General features: G+C 37.8%; 1 protein-coding gene across 5 annotated transcripts; it reads left to right on the forward strand.

Annotated features, from left to right (window-relative positions):
• Window positions 1-544: 544 nt before the first annotated feature.
• On the forward strand, window positions 545-15,443 carry LOC106056982 (probable cytochrome P450 12a5, mitochondrial). Of its 5 annotated transcripts, none has more exons than XM_056023872.1 (10): window positions 545-721; window positions 1,513-1,905; window positions 3,283-3,505; window positions 4,084-4,265; window positions 9,350-9,548; window positions 9,678-9,852; window positions 10,385-10,551; window positions 11,793-11,874; window positions 13,217-13,423; window positions 14,476-15,443. In XM_056023872.1, exons 2-10 carry the CDS (start codon window positions 1,692-1,694, stop codon window positions 14,590-14,592), a joined length of 1,566 nt encoding a protein of 521 aa, XP_055879847.1. In that variant the 5' UTR covers window positions 545-721; window positions 1,513-1,691; the 3' UTR covers window positions 14,593-15,443. The 5 variants fall into 5 exon arrangements, with proteins under 5 accessions (XP_055879847.1, XP_055879845.1, XP_055879846.1 ...); XM_056023870.1 differs by lacking the exon at window positions 545-721 and adding an exon at window positions 757-920; XM_056023871.1 differs by lacking the exon at window positions 545-721 and adding an exon at window positions 757-868.
• The last annotated feature ends 336 nt before the right edge of the window (window positions 15,444-15,779 follow it).

The raw sequence follows: 15,779 nt of genomic DNA on the forward strand, positions 1-15,779 counted from the left end.
AAATCCCCTCCTCCACAATCTCTGCCCATCCAATCCTAAATGTCTTTGATTTTGATAGAAACAGTTATTCTGGGTAGATAAAACTGTCAAACATATCGAAATGACCAAATTTCAATGGAGTACAAGTTTGTGGGGCGCATCTGCATTAGAAGTGACAGAAATTGGCGCATGGAAACAAAAGGTTGGCCACCCCTGATTTATCTGATACCAACAACAATGCAGCCTTGATGGTGTGGTCCTAGCGACGTAGCTTCAAAGGTGTAACCTCAACAAATTAATTTTATTAATTTAGCCCTCACTAGGCAGCCCGAATGACATATCCTCAATGGATAGTCATCGTAGTTACTTGTATTCATTGGCCAACTATTGAGTTAATAAATTACCCTTATAGAATGAAATGTTGGAAGAGCAAATCACTTTCTGCCCCTAGTTGAATCACATCCTCTTGCAGGTGCCAAAAGCTGAGTGAATCCAAGCAGCTAATTTAACAAGTTAACCTTGATCACCTCCCCCCCCCCCCCTACGAAAGTAAGCCACGCCCCTGGCCAGAGCACTTCATAGAAAGGGGGTTAACCTCATTGCACTTAAAAGTGACCTCTAAACATTTAAGCTTACTATCAAAGAGAGCTTACTCCACATAGGCAATAAAGTGTATTGAAATTTGTCGTTTCCAGGTCGAGGGTAAATAGCTAATACCTTTACATTTCAGCTTCAGCCAATGGTAAGTACGGTCATTTTGTGCTTGGCTGCGCATATCAGTGTTTCTGGGTGAAACTAAGGTCAGTCTTGTTATCTACCCTGTTATCCATTGAGTACAGTCAGTACATGTTTGTATTTCTGTATGGTCCCGTCCAAAGAGAAGATGAAGGTCCGAATGCTATGACTTTCTTCAGTGTTTTAAACTAGCCTAATTGTGTCTTGTAATGAAATGTGCTTATTGTTTTTATATAATTATATAACTTGATTGTATAAAAGTTCGTTCTCTCTGCTCTATACAATTGTCTCGCATGTGATTTACCCTTTGAAATAAAAAGATTCATGGAGTCAATTTTTGTTTTGCTTCAAAATCCAGATGATGCTCTTAGTTGTACTTCGGTAAATTTCAATGATTCCTCGATTCTAGTTGAAACATTCTTTGAAGTGAGACAGTGTACTTCATAGCCGCAAATGTTAAAGATTTGAGAACCACTTGGTACATGGCGTGACCTTGTGGTAGCAACTGCGAACATTTCTGACACCAGGGATTCGTATGTAACGAACGGAAGCTAACACCAGAGACATGACTTCCAACCGACAATGAATTGCTAACGTCCATGAAACATAAGTCTCAACTATTCTAGCTAAACAAATCGTAAAGGATTATAATTATATTACCAATTTACTAAATATTTTTGTTAACTTATATTTTTTATATTGTATTAATTACATTTTTAAACTTTCAATATACAAGATGTAAATCAGTTTAACTTGTAATTTTCTGTTTAATAAAACCAGAGAATTATTTATTACCAGGGGCCAACGTACTCATATCTATTCACAAGACAATTCTCGTTTATTATCTAGTCAATATTTGGCTGTAAGAAAAGATTGAAGGCTTTGTACAGTTTTATATGACATGGGTTTAAATCTCTAACATTCTAAGCTACCCAGCGAAGATTACGTGATATCTAAGTGGATTTACAGGCCTGACGATGACAATGCTGAGATTGAGTGTCGTGCTTCACAATGGTTTGGAAAGACATGTCACTGTCATGAAGTTAAATAAGTCAGTTCGTGATTTGTCCACTTCTGGATGTCCAATGTCTTCGGATGAGGCTAAGGCCAAGCCATTCCATGCTATCCCAGGTCCAGGAGGACTGTACCAGTGGCCATTCATTGGATCACTGTTGAACTTCAAACCATTCAGTAAGTTTATCTATTTTTGTTTGTAACTGTTCAAAACATTTTTTCATAAAAATATCTACAAACTACACGATAGATAAAACGAGCAGACATTTGAACATAGTAAAACAAGTCATTCTTTGCATCTAGTAGCAACAGGGCCGTTCTTAGAGCATTAGGCGCCCTAGGCAATGAGAGTAGATTACTCCTGAGCTCTTCGCCTAGCAGGAGAGAATTGAAATGTCGATTACGGGGCTTGTAAGGGGACAATTTGGTAATTCGGTCACCAGAGAAAATGTGTACTTCTCGGATATATGAATCTCCTAAATATCTCCGAATGGTCTCATTTGCAATCAAGATACTTAGCGATTGCCTAGTTAATCTACAAACGCTCCATGCAGAAAACCAAAATCAAAGGTATTTTTTTAAATCCAACCTGTCACAAAGGTATGTAATTAGCGTTACATTCATTCACCCCTTTTTATTCCCTCATCAGCGATAGCCCTATTGTGACAAGAGGGACAATAAGGGTGGCTACCTTTATGTTCTAATTAGAGTTAGTCCCCTTTATTACTTGATTTAAGTCCCTGTTAACTGTTTACAATTGCCACTCTCTCTTTCAACTGACCAGTGTAGTTTGAACTAAATCTCTATAATGTTTAACTAATACTTGTGTTGTTGTACTATTGCTGTGTTACTCAAGAGGAGTGTGCCACTGTTGTGGGAAGAGTATTTCGATAATGAGCTAAGTAGACTTTATTTATTTGTTACTACTAAGTTGGTTTATGTAAATGGTATAGGTCTACTTAGTCTCTTACCCTCTCCTGTATGTTTTTTTTAAAGACATCTTTTGTTTAGATACGAGACAGTAGTGTGTCTCATGAATGACGTCATTTCATTGTTAATGAATGTATGATATTATTGTAAACCATCTTTTTGTTTTTTTTGGCATAAGACATTATTGTGACTCTATGATGGTGGTACTTTAATTATATTGACCGGAAACTGTCTTGCTACTTTGCTTTGTTTCATTATGTCATTTTCTTTTGTGAGCCTTTATTGCCATTTATATTTTCCATGATCTTTTTCTTTTGTTTGTAAATAAACTCCTTTTTTTTTGTTGCAACTGAAATCTCAGTATTATTACTTGTCTGTCTCAGTAGTTTTGTACATCTAGAGGCTATAGTTATTAGCCTAGATAATATAATTGGGACCACAAAGTACCACTGGACCAACTTGCCAGTACATACATGTACCACATACTATCATACCTTCATACAAAAAATAAAATCGAACATTATAATTTTTTTTTCAGTTTAACTCTTCAATAGCATTAAATAGAGAATCATCATTTAACGAATCGGCTTAAGACATTCTTTGTTGTTTCTTTTTCCACGACAGCGAAGTATAGCCCTGAAACAATCCCAGACTACTTCAACCATCTCCACGACAAGTATGGACCTGTGATCAGGTTACGCTTGGGATATCCTGTCGTTGTTGTGGCTGACCCTATAGATATCGAGACTGTGTTCAGAAATGAAGGAAAATATCCACGCCGTCTAGCCTTTGATCTGCTCGAAGCATACAATAAAAGGAATAACCTTCAAGCTACCCTAGGACAGTTGTAAGTTGATCTAGTTACCTTCGGACAGTTGTAAGTTGATCTAGTTACCTTCGGACAGTTGTAAGTTGATCTAGTTACCCTCGGACAGTTGTAAGTTGATCTAGTTACCTTCGGACAGTTGTAAGTTGATCTAGTTACCTTCGGACAGTTGTAAGTTGATATAGTTACCCTCGGACAGTTGTAAGTTGATCTAGTTACCTTCGGACAGTTGTAAGTTGATCTAGTTACCTTCGGACAGTTGTAAGTTGATCTAGTTACCTTCGGACAGTTGTAAGTTGATCTAGTTACCTTCGGACAGTTGTAAGTTGATCTAGTTACCCTCGGACAGTAGTAAGTTGATATAGACCTAGTAGCCAGAGTTAATGGGTGATTGTTGTTAGTTTATCCATGTACTTCAAACTGTATCCCATAATGTTGAATTCGGCAGATTGAAAATATTATTATCACATTTCCACCCAAACAAGTGACAAATAAACACATAATGAAACGTCACAATCGGGGTTTAAAAACAAATGTAAATGTGCAACTTGAACTTTCATGGCAAGCTACTTGTCACTTTCTATCGTTACCCATCCTAGGCAAGGTCCTGAATGGCACACACTCCGAGCTCCTGTGAATAAAAGACTTCTGAAAGTGGACTCGGCCACACATTACCTGGGACAACAGAACCAAGTGGTGGAAGATTTTGTCAAAATTCTTGAAACACAGGAACTGTCTCCGGAACAATTCCAGGATCTTTTTTTCCGTTATGCTTCCGAGAGTAAGAAATACATTATTTTTATTTCATAGGCAAGTTATATATTTATTTATGCTAAAAAATCAATGATCAAAAGAGAATTAATCACATGAGAGATATAAAAATAGATTCATGAGCAAGCAAATCAAAGGCCAGGTGTAATATATCTAGATTTATATTATACTAACATTACACACCGACTGTGATGATTTTGATTTGTTTCCAAGCTATATTATTGTTGTAACTCTCTAAGGCAGGCACTCAACGAAAGACAAGTTGACAAGAGTAAATGATGTATTTATTTATGATAAGCATCGACAAATGGTACGGGTAATAGTAACTAGTTAGACTTGGACTTCTGCTATAAAGTCACAGGGAGTAATATGTCTAAGTTCTAAGAGTCCTACTTATTTATACCAGAACACAGAACAGACCACCGACACACTTCCCAGTGTCTCTCCAGGTCTCCCAAACAGTTTCCTAGTATCACACAGGACAGCAATCAGCACCAGACTGTTCAGACTCCCATGACTTCTAGCCGCTTCCCAACAGTCCTTCTTGTTTTCCTCTTGTTTTCGTTCACTAGTGCGCTGGTGCGCACCTCAAGCACTGGTGCAAGGCTGGGTTACAACACTACCCCCACCTTAGTCTTTTCGCCCCGAAAAGAAACACGTTCACGGTTGATCAGTGCAGGTGGAGGTCGGTCAGTGGGAGTCACAGATTGCATGGAGCGTGCTTCCCACAAAGCGATCCACACTGCTCTCTGCAGGTATCGTTTTCTCCAGTTGACCAAGTTTCTTTCGACACGATGTCGCAAACGTGGCCTCTCCATCCTGACGGTTGTCGCTGGCGTCAGCCACCTGACACATAGAGTAGTAGTGACAGCTCTTGTTGTTAATGCAGTTGATTCAGAACTGCGCTTCATCAGGCCCTTTCTAAGGATGACTTGTGAAAGAGCTGTAGACCCACATGAAGCCACGCTGTTTAACAAACTGTCAGCCTCAGCCGTCTCAGGGAGAATTGTCTGTAAGACACCCTTACAGCGTCTGAGGTGCAAAAGTTCATCAGCTGCAGGGTTCTTCTGACCACCTTCAGGGCCTCTCTCGCTGGTGAAAACAGAAGTATCGAAGTCCACTGGTTTCAGATCCTGTTGATGAGTTTCCTGACAGTTGAATTCCCCTCGTGAAGCACCGCATGTACAGTTGTTGCTTACCGCCTGAATGCAACAATCAAAATTCAAGTTCCCCTCGTAGGCACTGGCAGATCGCCAGGGGTCCTTAAGGTCCAAAGTGACAGGCTCTAATACAGGCTCAAAGTAGCTCAGTTCGTCTAGCTTCCTCAGCGTTGTCATTCTTTCCTTTCGTTGAGCTACCTAGATCCCACTTCTGACACCAATTGTAATAACTGAAGGGAGGCAACTCAACGAGGACATAGACGTTTATTTACACGGAGACATGACAAACACAAAGGGCATCTGCCTGGAGCACAGCCGCTCCTTATTGGCTCTCTCCTTTTGATTTGGTACATCTCGTTGAGATCATCACCGCAATCATTGTCACGTTTCTCGTCTTGAAAGTCACAACCACAAGACTTGCCCACAACACAGACACAGACGGCGCTCAAATCCCCAGCGTCTCCGTCACCACTGTTTGTGCAGCCATAGTCTTGACCACTCAACTTCTTTACCAACGAGTCTACAGGCAACTGCTCCTTTACCAACGAGTCTACAGGCAACTGCTCCTTTACCAACGAGTCTACAGGCAACTGCTCCTTTACCAACGAGTCTACAGGCAACTGCTCCTTTACCAACGAGTCTACTTCTTCTTTCATTTGAGACACCATTTTATCTACCTTGTTCCCCATACTGTTAATTTGTTCACACAATGCATTTATCTTGCCAATAAGCTCATAAATCTCCGGTTCAATTTCAAATAGGTAGGTCTCCGGATCTTCGTCTTCATCAATTAGGGCTTGCCGGAGACGAGCTGTAAGCATTTTTGCTACCACCAAGCTTCAGGCGTCTGTAACGAAGTTCCTGCCTTAGCTCTTTAACTAAAAGCTGGTCTAGTTGTTTTAAAGATGCCATTGGGCTAGAATCCTACCTCCTCTCGTTGAGTCGCCTATAATCCCACTTCTGACAAATGTAAGCTCGCCATGATTCGAACCTGGGACTCTCAGTTCGGAAGCCAAGCGCTTACCACCCAGCCACCGTACATTTTTCAATACAACATCAAAATATTTGAAATGATCTATTTTGAATTTCGTCCCAAACCCAACAAACCGTAATAAAGAAAATATTCTCTCGAAAACATACACACCTTAAAGATCTTTGATTCTTTTGAGGAAAATGTATTATTGTTACTGGACGTTTTAGTAAAAACTGCTGAATTCAGTTGTAACAGATTGAAAAGAAGTGTCAGGATTTTCATTTGTTCACTTAGAATGCAAGATTTGTAGCAATACAAGAAATACAAATTATATCAATTAATTTGGTCTGTCATGGTATTCAATTTGTAGTAGATCTAAGCCAACGATAATAAAATCTGTACGATTAGAAATATTTTTACCATTTGGTTTTACTCAGCGCAATTTTATGCTTTTAGCTTTGTCAATATGCTATGATCTTATCACTTGTCTGGACCAGCTGGGAATAGGGTGGTGGTGCAAGAAGGGGGGGGGGTATTTGGGTGATGGTTACCGTGATCGCTTTTGAAATGTATTTTTTAAAATCTTGTACGACTTGAATTTGAACTTGAGGGCTCACACCTCCTCACGCCTTCTCAAGCCTCCTCAAGCCTCCTTAAGCCTCCACAAGCCTCCTCAAGCCTCCTTAAGCCTCCTCAAGCCTCATCAAGCCTCCTCAAGCCTCCTTAAGCCTCCTCAAGCCTCCTTAAGCCTCTACAAGCCTCCTCAAGCCTCCTCAAGCCAATACACTAACCGCTGTGGGTTTCATAGCTATCTATTGTTGGTATCCAACTTTAAACTTAAGCGACTACCGAAATTCTCTATAGAAAATATTAAGGGGACTAATTCAATTTTTACCGCCATATCTGTCAAGCAAGTACAATTTCTTTCCTTTTTAAAAAATTCATTCTTTTTTTTTCAAGTAGAAGAAATAATAAAGATCAAAATTTTAACTAGATCCGAGATTGGGTTTGGGAGAAATAACTTGTACAAAAAATGGTACCAGATATACGGGCAGTGTACATTTACTTTGGCTTTGTAAAAAAAATATTTATTAGGACTCAAGAAAATCATATATAGTGATTAGTCCGCAGTGTGTCCCGCACTTTCATAGGCCCCGCGCTGATTCTAGGTGTATAAATTATTAAATTAAACTATTTTATAACTAATAACAGATTTCCCGCGCCCTCCTGATTTACCAGGAGCTCCCCCCCTTCTCTTTTTTTTTCGCCTCTAAAATTACGTGGGATAACTCTAGTCCGTCCGACTTGCAGAAACAAAAGAGTGATCTTTCCATTACTTGGTGTCCAAACTCTTGAGCCATGAAAAGAATTATATAGAGAGATATTCGTGGAAGGTGAAAATGTTATATGTAAATATGGGCATTTTGAAAGCTTTTACAGTTAGGGGATCTATTTGACCATGTGAAGTTTTTCGCCTGGGTACAGATTAAAAGCCATAACACACATGCACTTAGCCTCATGTAGATTTTCTAGCTACTACTGGCTGTGGTAAGTTGTAATCCTTCTTGGTAAACAAACTGGGCTGTGTCTTGGACTCTAGGATTCATGATTAACTGGATGGCTGCCTGGTCGTGCGGTTTGCGCGCTGGACTGTCGTTCGGATTTATCGACGGTCGAGGGTTCAAACCCTGCCCGCTCCCATCCCCCGTCGTCCTGCGGGAGGTTTGGACTAGGAAGTAAACTATCTTCCACTCTGAAGGAACATCCGAATTATGTAAAACATTTTACAAACAAACATTTTACAAGATTTGTCCTGTAGGTAGTTTACACATGTTTAAACTTGCTTAAACACAGGCATTTGGACAAGCTTGCTCTTTGGGTAGCTATAATGAAACAATATGAGCCACTTTTTATCAGATTCTTTGGTTTAGAAGTGTGATCTTCTGATACACTAACACAGGTCGTGACAACATTTATGTATTTATTTTATGTTTTGCTATTTACTTCTGCGTCAAGGACTTAAGCAAGATCAATAAGGGAAGAAAATATTCTGGAGTTGCTTCCCTTCAAACATTTAAGCATCTGTTATACCTTTTACATGCAAAGATGGCTAACTGTTGTCAGCAGCTACAGCTCATTGATGGTAAAGTAATACAACATCCCATGCTTATAGACATGAATAATCTCAAACAAAATGTGTTGCCTCAAAGATGTGTGTCAAAGATCCAAAGAGTTACTACTTCTACTTACCTAAGCAGAAGCAGGAACTAAACACACACTGGAATACAATGTCAACGGTACAAAAAAATGTCACACAATTTTTGGAATTAGGATATAGTAACTAAATACCAATTGTATGCTAAACGGACTTAAAAATGACACTAACAGTTGGGAAAAAGTGGCACTGGAAAGATTTACATGGAGAGCTAGCATAAAGGAAGGGCCTTGGATTGCAGATGCCATACACAACAGAAGTAGAAAGAAGTGTGTAAGCGCAATGGCGCCTGGTGATTACAGAAGCCCAACTTGTGACCGCAGCTGTGTATCAAGGATTGGCCTCGTTAGTCACACAAGAAGTTGCAAAGGAAAGAGGTCATCTCTCGAGACGTAATATCCCACAGATACCAACTGTTTAAGGCGCAAAGGCTGAGCGGTAAAGAGCTTGGCTTCCGAACCGGGTGTAACGGGTTCGAATCCTGGTGAAGACTAGGATTTTTTAAAGTACGAGATCTTTGTGCGCCTCTGATACCACTCAGCTCTAAAGGTTACCTGACATTAGTTGGGGAAAAGTAAAGGCTGTTGGCCACATGACACCCTCGTTACATTATCAGCCCCATAGATCGCAACTGTTTAAACAATTTTCCAACTCATTTATTTGTTTTATATTTATAACATAATCCTTCTGGCTTGGGTATACGTCAATATTTCTGCTAGAAAACAGTTTTATTGTTTTAATTGCAGGTATCGCTGTTGTGCTCTTCAACAAAAGACTTGGTTTATTTGACGCCAATCCTGACAAAGGATCTGTCGATTTCCTGAAGGCAGCAGAAACAGCACTCAAAATGATCCAAAACTCATTGTATGGGAAATCTGTTTTGCACAAATGGTTTCGGAATGAGACATACCGAACATTCGAGACAGCACATAATCTAATTAGAAGGTGAGTTCCGTTGTTCAACAGTTGACCTCAGTAAATATGTAGGTCAGAGGTCTTTAAATACTATAAAGAAAAGTAAATTGCAAAGTTATTCCAATTATAAAAACCTCTTCCAATTGTGTCCTTGCCAAGAGTTGCACTAGGTCATATAAGACAGGCCAGAGAAGTGTTGGACACACAAGTCAAGTCAGGACTGCTGAAAGAGGAGGAGCCCAACCTTCTCTTATCTCTGCTGTCTGAGAGAAGTCTAACAAACGAACAGGTCGCTGATATAATGATTGCCCTTTATTTCGCTGGGACAGACTCGGTACGTACAACACAACATGCTTGTAGTACACGGGTACTTGTATTTACTATAGTGATAGACAATCGGAAATATTCTCCTATTTCTATTTTAAAAAAAAACTTATATCAACTCACTCAGTCAGTCCCCCACTTATCTGGGATCAAGTTAAAAATTTGCACGCTTATTAACCTGACAAGTATCAATATAATTCATTCAATTAATTGGTAATTAATTATTTTGTTTGGTAACGAACAAGGGAAAGATATTGTACTTTATAGAAGTAATGGTATAAGTTGAATTAGTTCCCTTTATGGTTTGTGCAGAGAATCAGGTCGTTGCTTAAAACTAACAATAGATATCTAGGAAACCTTCTATTTTCATTCATACTTCAATGACACAGTGACTAGTGTATTGCCTTGATAAGGCTTGATTTATTATTGCTAGTCTAGATCTATTACATATTTAATCACATGAATGATCCTTATTGATACAATTACACTTTACATATGCTTTGTTTTTTTAAATATATTTTTTTCTTGTTCTTATTATGCAGACGGCGAAATACAGTCAAGTTTTCTTGTACAACCTGGCCAAGAATCCAGACAAACAAAACATTTTGAGGAGAGAAATTCTAGACGTTTTGGGACCAGACGGACCTTTGACCTCCTCAGCCTTGTCGAGGATGGTTTATTTGAAAGCTGCACTGAAAGAATCATTTCGGTTAATATTCTGATTACCATGATTGCGAATTTATAATTAAACTTATTTGATCTATTAAACCAAAAGTTTAGCAAAGACACTAACTAAACTTAGGCTCACTATTTTGATGGGCTGAAGAAGTTGAAGCATCGCTCTGAGAAATGGCCTCAGGAGGTTAGAGAACTAAACATTAATACTAAACATTATCTTATCTTATAAAATACAGACGCTATTTCAACAAGAACAATTTTAAAAATACTTGTTATGCTGTAGTCGACCTTCGAAATCACCTTTGTGACTTGGAATGGGCCCTGCCATTTTATAAATAGCTGGTTAACCGTGACACAACCCCCTATATACAACTTATAGAGCGATTGTTTTTTCTCTTAAAAATTAATGATTTAAAAAAAGGAACATTTTCTTACCTTGCCCTCCTCTGCCCTTCTCCCCTGGTTAATTGAATCCATAAATCTAGTACACTTTATAATATTCCAATGATATGCATTCAATGCATTTAGATCTAAGAGTAGTCTAGACTTCAATCACGATGCGCTAACTTTTCCTGAACATTAATTTATTAAACTTGAATCATTGACTCATGCTTGAATCTTATTGATTCTTACATTCGGAAATTCCGGAACGCGATAGTTATTTCAAGAACTGATAGATGTTGGATCTTGACCTAAAATCATAGATATAGATCTCAAGCCAAATAGAATTTTTTTTTTTAACTTAAAAAAAGGATAACAATCAAACTCGACTTTTCCCCGTAAGGCCAACGAGCTAGTAATTCTTTTCTCAGCGATATTCATCAATTGTTAATTTTTTTTTAGGAAAATCGCTGGTTTCCACGAAGGAGTGACTTGAATAGAGATATTGTAAAAAAGAAGATGATTACGGCTTACGGGTGTCCCTAGGTCAATCTAGTCATGCATGTTAATCAATACCTTAAATTCTGCCAAGTCATTTGTTTTCCTGGCTGGCTCACACAACCCATACCATGCTCAAATAGCACTAGGGAAGAAGGAGCATGTGTACAAATTTGTCCCAGCACATGGAACATTTATAAACTATGTAAAGCTGTGTTTAGGCTAAGCTAATCAACAATTTTAATCCCTTTGTGAGTTTCATTCAAAAATATCCAAAGTTATTCTAATACAAAATAGTTCAATATTATATTTTAAATATGAAGTTCACAACTCGAAACAAGACTCACAAATAATACTCTAATAACTCATACATTTTGAATCTCTCTTCTTCAGGTTAATATTTCCATTACCCATCGGAAACCATCGAGTTCTCCCAGTAGATGTTGTGTTAGGGGGATACAAAATTCCTGCTGGTGTAGGTATTTGTTTACAATATTCTATAGTAAACGAATAAATATATTAGTCAAGATAAGTCTCTCTGTAATATAGTCATTAATCTGTTGGCCACGAAACTAGTGATTACTTCCTGAGGTTCATAAATTAGAGGATATAGATTTTACACTTATTGTGTACAAAGTTTTATTGGTGAAGTCTCCACTCAAAAGTACACCAAAGACTTTTTTTTTCTTTTTTTTTTAGGCTTCATCAGCTTTTTAGCTTTTGACGTCAGTTGTCGAGCTATTTACATCCTAGGAATCCTTGGGCTTTTGCCTCTTTTCTTTGCCTCTTTTTTGGGCTCTGCCTCTTTTTTTGGGCTATTGGCCTCTTTATTTGGCTTTTTTTTTTAATATATAATTTTTTTTTATTAGTAAAAGGGACAAATTAAATAGTTACAATTTAAAATAAAATAATTACAGCGTGATCAAACATAGAAATGAAATAATTACATTCAGGTTGTCATAGCATATTATCGTTATATGTTGCTTTCTACAGGTTATTCATCATACGACATTTTGTTTTATAATAGTACAAAATGAATATTTTTTTAAAATATAAAGTACTTAAAATATTTATACAGTGGAAATGTTAGCAATAGATAGTAGAATAGAACAAGCAAAAAGTGAAAGTAGAACATTAAATGATATTTAAACTTTTAAAACCTCTTAGTCACATTTTTTTTTCACTTTGTCTCCATTGCTTAGGGTTGTTTCCCTTTGTACTTTTTGCTACCGTAACATAGTTCTTTAACTTTTATTAAACGTGTCTATACATATATATATATACACACTCATACATACGTAGGTATCCAAACATTTATATTGTTTATTTTATTTTTTCCCTCCATATGACAATTTTGTGATTTCCTCCTTTGAGTTTCGGAACACTACTTCCTCACCATCAAGGTGGCAACCTTGTCTGCCAGAGTCAGTATCTGAAGAGTTTCAGACACCAAAGACTTTTCAACCTTACAAAATGTACAAGACTGTGACTGTAAATCTATTTCTACATTTCTTGTTTCTACTTTGATCGTACTTGGTTCCATAGCCAAAGAATTTACTATTGGAGCTAAAAAATGATCTCATCCACTTTTGTGAAGTTCTCTGTACAAGTCATTCTAGGAAAAGTACCAACTATTTTTACTCATCTTCTTGCAGCAAAAAAACAACAACAAAAGAAACCCAAAACAAAAACAAAACACTATTAAAAACTGCCCATTAATCCCAAAATCATGAATAAATGATAAAAAAAAATGTGACCACTCACTGTTGAATGAGACTGTTTTGTTTTTATTTGCTTTTCTCATCCCTTTTTTGTAGGTTTGCGTTTACATGTTTAATCACAGAGCAACAAAAACACATTTTGAGAACCCCGATCAGTTTCTCCCTGAGAGATGGCTGAGGTCAGAGGACAATACAAAGAAAGATCCAGCTCATAGTATGATTGTTCTACCTTTTGGACACGGCCCCAGAAACTGTATAGGTCGACGTTTTGCTGTCCAGGAGATCTATCTAGCTGCTGTGAAGGTAAATGCGTTAAAACGTTGTGGTGAGTTGCTTGTAGAAATGTCAAATCGGAAAGTTTCACTTTGCATTAAATTTTGAATGACAGGCCTACTCAAAGTATTTTGTTTTCTTTTTGGCTCTAGTAGATAGTGACCAATCGTCATAGAAGGCTTGAACACTGACCTGCAACGTCACAACTTGTGGGCTGTGGACACCAATAGCTCGTTGCCAAGTTACAGGTCTGTACGACATGGCAACGAGCTATGTGGTCAACATTCTTTTTCAGAAAAAGCCTTAATGTTAGATTTTTGGTAGCCTACTCACTCTGAAAATAAAGACAACAGACATGCATCCCAGTGACAATTGCCAGATGTCTTTAATTTTATCAACATTAAGTACACTTTACTTTAGACAGATGTATTTGAAACACAGTGATACCCAAGAATTTATTTCAACTGAAGAGTTATTAACAAAGTGGTGGCCAAGCTAGAGTTGCTTCTAATTTTTCTTTATTCAAAGCATGGCAGCATACTGAGAGGGTGCTGTTCAAATAAATAATATATACAACAACAACAAAACAAAAAACAAGAAGAAAATGACTCAAGTGACGTCATGGATACATAAAAAGACGATAGTCTAGAGTCTAAGAAGACGCTCAGATGGCGCGCAAAATGTTCCCTCAAGTCTATTTGTTTATTGAACTCTTAAATGAACTTATAACTCACGTGTGTTCAAGATATCAATTGTCTAGACCTCTAGACCAAATTTAATTCTAACATAATTAAATTTTGAAAATGAATAACGGTCAAAATCATAGTTAATTAGCTAGTAATTTTCTCCACAAAGATATACATTAACTCATTTCTAGAAGAATCGTTAGAGCCCTTTTCGAGCTACGTGTTCATCCAGTTTCCAATTACCATACAGAGTTTGCAAACCGATAAGTGGAGTTGAAACGTTTACGACATTCTCTAAAGTTTTGTTAGGGAGACCCGCTCTTCAGATTCCAACAATGTCTCTACCAAAGTCTCTACCAATCACTCACAATATTTTTTTTTACTTTTTTTTTAAAGGTTCTGCAAAAGCTTCAAGTGGATGTTGAGCCTGAATCATCGTCTGCAAAATTTGTTTACTTCCCTTTTCCCCAGGCAGAAAAACCAATACGATTTAAATTTACAAAGATTTGTTAAAGCATTTGCCTCATAGACTTAGGTGATGGCATTGGAGAAAGTGAATGAAACAAAAGGGAAATCACGTTTTTATTTACAGCTAGTCTCTTTACCTCAACCTCTTTCCCATTGCTGTCTTTCATGTTTTGTAGATGTCATTATGACATTGTCATGTCTTTCTTTTTTTCTGTCTTCTCTCTGCATTTACCAACTATACAATTATTGTCAACAAAAGTTCCTTTCCATAGTAGACATAATTAATGGGCCAAATACATTAATTGTCCCACTATAAGCATTTTTAATCTAATTATCAATTTCCTTAGGCCAGGTCCATTCTATCTACCTATATAGCCCACAAATAAGGCGCGTCTAAAACAGACCTCGTACATAAAGACTGAAGTGCATACGTTTGACACCGAAAAGAAAAAGTAACGTCGAAGACATCTTCTAAGGACTTTGTAACAGCTGGTCTTTGTACCGAGTACAATTTTGCTATTTTCTTCGTAATCCAAGACATTCCGCTAAATAAGGCCATGTACACTTTAAACCTTAAGATTTTGGTCATTTAAATTAACACTGTTGTGTGTCAATATTTGTACTAAGAAACTCACTCTGTTTGTGTGTCTGTCTGTTTGTGTGTCTGTCTGTCCATAAGTTTGCTCACGTTATTTCTCCAACACGCACATTTTGTTTTACCTGACAAAAAAAAATAACTGGTCCCAACTAATTGATACAAGTACGCCTAGCCCTAGTATAAGCTTTGTTATTTAAAAAGTATTTATTAAAATGTTTTTCTTGTAAGATCTATATGTATCCCTTTGTAGAGAATCATGCACTAGATACTAGACAATAAAAATATGTTTACATTACAATTGTGTTGTTTTACTTATGTTTGGTTGTTATTTATAGCTCGTCCATAAAGGTAAAGACACTGCTGTTATCCACCAGTCTTATGGATATTGCTTCACATGTGATGTTCGGCTGCATGCTGGCCATGCTGTTGTAGCTGTAGTCTGAGTCCGGGATGTTCGGCTGCATGCTGGCCTTGCTGTTGTAGCTGTAGTCTGAGTCCGGGATGTTCGGCTGCATGCTGGCCATGCTGTTGTAGCTGTAGTCTGAGTCCGGGATGTTCGGCTGCATGCTGGCCATGCTGTTGTAGCTGAAGTCTGAGTCCGGGATGTTCGGCTGCATGCTGGCCATGCTGTTGT

The sequence above is a fragment of the Biomphalaria glabrata genome, chromosome 3 (genome assembly GCF_947242115.1).
Source record: "Biomphalaria glabrata chromosome 3, xgBioGlab47.1, whole genome shotgun sequence".
In the NCBI taxonomy this organism is placed as follows: Eukaryota; Metazoa; Mollusca; class Gastropoda; family Planorbidae; genus Biomphalaria; species Biomphalaria glabrata.